The sequence below is a fragment of the Gavialis gangeticus genome, unplaced genomic scaffold (assembly GCF_001723915.1).
Source record: "Gavialis gangeticus isolate Ggan-Ray unplaced genomic scaffold, GavGan_comp1, whole genome shotgun sequence".
NCBI lineage: Eukaryota > Metazoa > Chordata > Crocodylia > Gavialidae > Gavialis > Gavialis gangeticus.
In genome coordinates, this window is record NW_017728992.1 from 11,630,492 (window position 1) to 11,637,386 (window position 6,895).

The following is a 6,895-nucleotide window of genomic DNA, read 5'->3' on the forward strand; positions in this document are numbered from 1 at the left end:
CGGTGTGCCCTTACTATTATTTGTGCAGCTCTACTGAATTCATCAGGTGCAAATAAGAACAGAGTTGGCGAGAAAATATGAAACTATCAGTACAGTCAAGTCTCAGGGATGAGATACAAGTAAGAAAACAACTATACCACTGCATTTGTGGCACAGATAAATTACATTAACTTAATGAATAACAGGAAACTATGTCCTTAGTGACATGATGGAGATTAATGAACTTAAAAACAAAAACCAAGTGCCAGAGCATATTTCTCTCAGGGAAAATCCCCCTCTCCCTTCCTTTCCTGCAACTAAAAGCACCTTTGTAAATGAACTACTAGAACTAGGAAAAAAACAGCACCAGACTAAGAATAGAGATAATTATAGAATTCTTGTATACTATTTTGCAATATACACTCAAAAAAGATAAGCAAAAGCTGCCTCCCTTTGTGGGTGGCATAAAACACTATTTTCTGCTGGCCCACTTACCTCCACCAGCCCTTTGCACATAACCAGATACAGTTTAGCATTTACCACTGCTGGAGGGGGCAAGTCCAGTCCGTCTTTATGCTCATCTACTGTCTGTCAGCAAGCCAGCCAATCCTTTAGGCATGCTGTGTGGAGATCAGTTGGGAGTGTGGGGCTGGAGGAGGGAAGGAGGAGTACAGAGGTTCCCATCAAAATGTGGCCAGATATGGGTGGACACCCCCTGATTCCTGATATCTTCTGCTAGACTTTGATATCATAGGATTTATCCAGTAACATTCCGCTCAAGGGGACTTCATTTCTACACATGAAATCACTGAAATCTTAACGTTAACTACATCATATAGACATTAGGGTGCTCCTTCTCCTTTATTGGTGTATATATCAAATGGAAAGAATTATGAAACTAAGGTTAAGCTTTCTGTAAAGGAAGGAGTCTCAAAGAATTTTACATTTTCTTCATGGTTTTTTTTCATCTCTCTTCTTGATATTTTTCTCACACGGTATATAATCTGATTGGGCATTACAAGTAAACTCCGGTACCCAGATGAACTTTCCCTTGCTCACCCTGATATATAATGCACAGTGCCCAGACAGCCAACCTAGCAGCACGCTCTCCAAGAGGCATGACAGTAGTGGCAGTATATGTAACCTATGAGGTACAATCATCTGGTTCAAGGTGACAGATCCCATATAAAGGGATAGAAAATAGCATAATTCCTATTTTGACTGCACCAGGGCTAAGCAGCAGAACCTCTAGGGTTGTGTGTGAATGACAGCATAAATGCCAGTCACTAAAGGAGATAAGTTACAATAATTTCTTTTATAGGTTCTACTTAGAGGGCATCTATATTTAGGTTGGATAAGACTTTCTGAAAATCTTGCAGGATGTTTTTGTTTAATGAGACACAGCTATTTGCAGCTTTTATTAAACACTCTAAATAAAGCATTTCATTAACAGTAGCTCATCAATAAGTGACATTTTATTTTTTTCCCTACTACCCAAACTGTGATAACAAGGCCCCTGACAGGACTACTTAGCAAGACCCCAGATGAATGGATTTAAAGCTAAGCTTTTCAAAGATGACCAAGGACCTGCATAATTGCTCTACAGGAATTAGGTGGCATCTCCATTAAGGCTCTTAGAAGAAACCTAGTTCAAATTAAGAAATAATTGAAGATAAAATATTAGCCTTACAACAAGACTCTTAATTTAAGTGATAAAGTGAGTGATGATCCTAGTACAAAGATGACAACAGGTGGCAACACAACGATTGAATCCCAAATACAGATTCCTGATCTAGGTGCTGCCACAGGAAAGCTTCCTGGCTACCAAATAACACAACACAATGTGGACACCATTCTTTTCCTTTCTACTATGGCCATGAACTTTTAGGGCAGGGAGTTTTTTACTTTCAATTTGTTTGCTTAGTATATTTTGGGAACCGCTGTAAAACAACTATTTTTTTCATTTTAACACTATAACATTTTCAACCCTCAGCCAAAACCATTTTTTCCTCTTATTTTACCATTCCCTTTGATATTATTTAATGTTATAGTTGTGTTATTTAATTCTGTAGAGGCAGCATGCACAAAAGACAATTTACAAGACAAAAATATATTTTATGCATTGAATTAAGTGCCAGCCAGAGCACTCATGTAGAGCTGTGCTGAAACCCAGCATAACATTTTTCCTTTGCTGTTGAACTTTCCCCACCAATAAATTATTGTTTTAATGTTTAACATTAAAAAATTCACCATCATGCTCTCTCAATGAATTTATAATCCAAGGTAAGCAGCAATTGCTATAATCGCTTTATTATTCCAGCTGTGAATGAAAATTAAGTTTATTTCCTTTCCAGTGAGATAGGTTGGTAAGTTCTTTCCACAAGAAAAACATGCATATCTAAGCATGTTATGGAGGTTAGGCACTGCTGTCCCCAACAATGATGTAGAGAGGCAATGCTGTATTGCAGTTAGTGAAATACTCTTTCCCCGCCATATCAGAACAGACCACTGAATTACCAATGCCACTACCCCTTCGCATTTGAATTTGGTAGTCTTCTGCTCCTTTGTCATAAATTAGCCGCAAAAAACCTTTCCTTTTGTATCTGTATATCAACTTACATTTTTAAAACATCCACTCAAATTGCCCAAATATCTCAAAACACTTCATAAAACTAATAAATTCTCACTTGGCAAGTTCTCTCACAAGGGTTGGATATTTGATATTCACAAATTTGAACAACAAAGAATCATACTGCCTTTTGGAGGTGAGCAAGGCTAGACTACCGCTGCCATTTTGATGCTCCTCAGTGTTGCTTATGCACATAAACCACTTCACAGCTAGTGAACAGAGAGCTGGCATACCCTAAAAAATTGGGCGGAGGGTTGTGAATCACATTCATGGGCCAAGGTGCTAAAATTCTACCTAAGATGTACTTTAGTTGCCCACATGCTTTTCTGAATCTGTCCATGCTCACCCTGTCCACTCTGCCCCCTTGGATGGTCCAATATTTTCCTTGACAATTTATAAGAGCAGATCAAAAGCACTAGTCATCTTGACAGTAAAAGGCTATCTTCTGAAAAAGCAAGATACAGCATTAATGCAAAGGAGGATTAACAGAGCTGCGCTTTCAAGACATCTAAACTAGCTTCCTAAAAGCCTTTCAACAATACACCAGCATATTCCTTGCACGTAGACACAAGGCAAAAAGAAAGCAACAAATAACCGACAGTCTTCAAATTTAATATTCCAAATAGCATTTTGACCACCACTTTTTAAAAACCACTTTGTATATATCTACCTTATCTGACAGGTAAAGCACACACCAATTCTGATTTTGCCAAGATCACATGTTTATATGCCCTTTCCTGCTGCTATCACATTTTAAACCCTTTCTAACTTTCTGCCTACAAAATAGTACTTAGCATTTTCTGCCCACCAAAAAGAATCATAAAATGTATTGTGTAGCACTCACCTCAAATTCCAGGCAGAATGCAAGGAAAGATGCACCTTAGAGCCTAACTAAACCAGAAATTCATAAGCTTTCATGATAACAAGCTTACTTCATCAGATGCTGTGAAGTGATCATGAGCTCACAAAATCTTATGCACATCTCTGCCCTGTACTCTGGCTGATTTCAGAATAATACAGCTAACTACCTTGCTCTCTGCTCAAATGCCAAGATATACTGCTTTGAATTTACCACCTCTCCTGATCTAAAAGAGTATAAAGCTACTTTAATCCATTGGACACTTTGCATTGCCCTCTCCATTCATAGCTTGAACAATGCTTTCCAAATCTCACTGGGCATTTGCAGATATGGCCTACAGTTATCATATATATAAGGCTTACATCCCAGTCAGGAATCTCATGGGGTTAAACATATATACACATATACAAATGGATATTTCAAAAGAGTGGGACATCCAGTGCTAGCAGAATACATAATACAAACACCATGTACCACTATTTATCAACTGTAGCTAGACCTACTTGACCAAAAACTTCTGATAGATTTTTTAAACTATTTTTTCCGTCAGAATATTGCAATTCAACCTCTAGGTTTAAGAAAGATCAGTCCAATTTTTCACACTACTATTTAATGTCAACAGAGGAAATCAATTTTTGTTTTAAATCAGTAGTGTTAGAAAGAAATGAGTGAATTCAAACAAGAATTTGAAAACCATTACCATATTGTCTCCAGTCCACATTAGAAGGCAAATTCATCCACAAAATAAGGTTGTTCAATTGATTTAAGTATGATGGCAGTGAATGGAACCCTTTCTGGTTGTACCACACCTGAGAAAGAAAACAGATATTAAAAACAAAAAGACAGCCTCAACAGGAACCCCAAGTTCAAAATATCCCTCGATTTGAAAGAATTTCAGAGCCAAGATGAAGTAAAAGGAGAGCAGCTAGATGCTACTCTAAGGAGCCACAAGCTTCTGCAGGTCATGGGAATCTGCTGTAGACCTCAAGGTGTATAAATATAAGTAGGGATTGCAGGAATGTTATTAGGGGGAACAAAATTCCGCTGGGAAGTCTGTCATTATGGGCAAATGTTAACTACCCATATATATATAAGCTGGAGATGAAACACTTCTAATATTAGTAGGGCCTTAGGATTTCTGGATGTAATAGCTAGGAGAAGAAGCATGGAGAAATAGTGATTTGTCTGACCTGAGTGGGAGGCAAGATCAAGTTTTAGAACAAGTTTTAAAGAAAACATCAATTAAAGATATGGAGATAAAGGGAAAATGCATGTTTTTTTCCCCAGAGGTAGATGACCACAGACTAACTTAATGTTTCTTGGATAAGAAAACTGATTTTTTTTCTGGACAATGAATAAGCAGTAAATCTAATCTATCTAGATTTCATTGAAATGTTTGATATAGTGTCACATCAGAAATTATTAGCTGAGCTGTAGAAGACAGAGATTAATACAAGATCCATAAAGTGGGCAGGGAACCAGCTATTCTGGAGATAACCCTTGCTGCTGACAAGGAAGCTGCTGGTTGGAGGAAGATTACTTAACAGAATTCCCCAAGAATTGGTCATGGCACTGGAATTAATTTTTTATTTTCATATATTTTTATTTTTGTATTTTATGTGTGTGCAATAAAATTTGCTGTGGAAGCAAGTTTGTGTGGGATTTTCAATACAGAAAAGAATCAGAATATTATGCAGAAACATGGATGACATTGAGGGCTGTGATGAAATGTAATTGTACAAAATGTAAAGTTATATGCTATGGACTAAGCATCTCTGCTACAAAGCTGGGAGTTGGAAAAAATAAAGAGAAATCAGATCTGTTTCTATTAGTCAATTATGGGATGATAATAAGATACCAATCTAAGCAGCTTGTGAAAAAGGCAAATATCTTCCAATAATCTATCATTCAAGGTATTTCCAAGACAGGGAAGGATCCTTTCTATTTTGCAATAGTGATCTCTTTGTGAGATCTCTTTTTGAATACTTTGTGTATTATTACACACAACCCACAAACCCCACACCCCCTCCATCACATATACCCCCCATAAACCCTACACACACATTTCCAACACCCCACACCTCCCAAGCAACCCCCCCCACAAATGCCAACTCTCCACATACACACATACCCCCAACACATTCCCCCATACCCTCTCGCACACACAATATAGAGTACGACTATTCTGAGCTATTACACAATTGCCTCTATATACACTTTGCAAATGCATGTAAATAAGGACAAAATATTTCTTGAAATAAAATTAAAATATGTTATAATAGATGTTTAATTTTTCATATATTATTTGGTTTTTTCCACGTCCAAGATGGCAAACCTCCCCTTCCCAAAAGGAGTATTTCTGGGAGCAATGGGAGGGATTGCCAGTGGCAAAAGTCAGGGGTTAAAGGAGGAACTTCTAGTCCCAAGATGGTGACCAAGGGGACAGTGCACCTGTCAAGGGGTGGGGCTACCCTTGTGGCCCTCAATAGATCACCAAAACCTGTTAAGTGGCCCTCCAGCCAAAGTAACTCCCCACCATTGGACTAAAACAAGAAATCACCTAGGCCTCTGCTTCTTCAAGCATCTATCTCAGCCTAGCTTCATCATTCTTGGCCCATTCCTGTGTGAATCTTACATTACCATTTGTCCCAATGTGCAGAATTGTCAGTAGATTTTTCCTTAGTCTTAAGATCACATTCAGTCTCTGGTACACACCTCATATCTGCTCTTAGCAAACAGCACAGCCTCTCTGTCTGAATCTGCTCTAGCGGCAGCATGTCAATTATTCTTTATTAAGAATCCCCAGTCACAAAGACCTGCCTCTTCCCAGTATCAGTGTTCATTCTTTCCCTTGCATTCTTCCTTTTGCCTGCAATTTATTCTGCCTTATTTCCTCCTTCAGCCTCCTGTACATCATCCACATTGGGATCCAGTCCACAATTATTTGCACCACCTCTTTCTCTCCTCCCATAGTGCCAGCTACTTCTCTCTTCTTCCTAGCCACCTTATCTTCTCTATCTGACTGTTTCTCCTCTGAATTCTTCAGTGTAGCAAACTTGTTCCTAAATTCTAATTCTTTCAGTAGCTGGTTTTATGGCACCCACACAGCCTCCTTTTCCTTCCTTTCCATCATGTTTTCAAATCCCCATCATCCATCAACTCTCCCACACTATACCTCTGGTCCTTGGATCTTCTCCTTCCACAAGCTCTATCACACAATACTTCCTATGTAACTAGCTTCCCTCATGTACCCATTCAAGGATAATATACACCCCACTGCTTCTACTTCCTTTCAGTCTTTGGATCACCTTCCCTGATTTCTCAGGAGCCATGACCATCTGCTCTTATTAGTCCCCATGTGAAAAAGAGACATCACTCCCAAATTTCGGCTTCGGCTTCCTTGATCACGACCGCCACATCACGACAAG

The 6,895-nt window shown here is 38.6% G+C and overlaps 1 protein-coding gene across 1 annotated transcript in view; it reads right to left on the reverse strand.

The window, feature by feature from the left end:
• The window catches only part of ABCA13 (ATP binding cassette subfamily A member 13), a 375,209-nt gene that overhangs the window by 148,895 nt on the left and 219,419 nt on the right, over nucleotides 1-6,895 (reverse strand). The window contains exon 36 of the mRNA XM_019518403.1: nucleotides 4,168-4,276. Coding sequence (XP_019373948.1) covers nucleotides 4,168-4,276 — 109 coding nt within the window. The remainder of the gene's footprint in view (nucleotides 1-4,167; nucleotides 4,277-6,895) is intronic.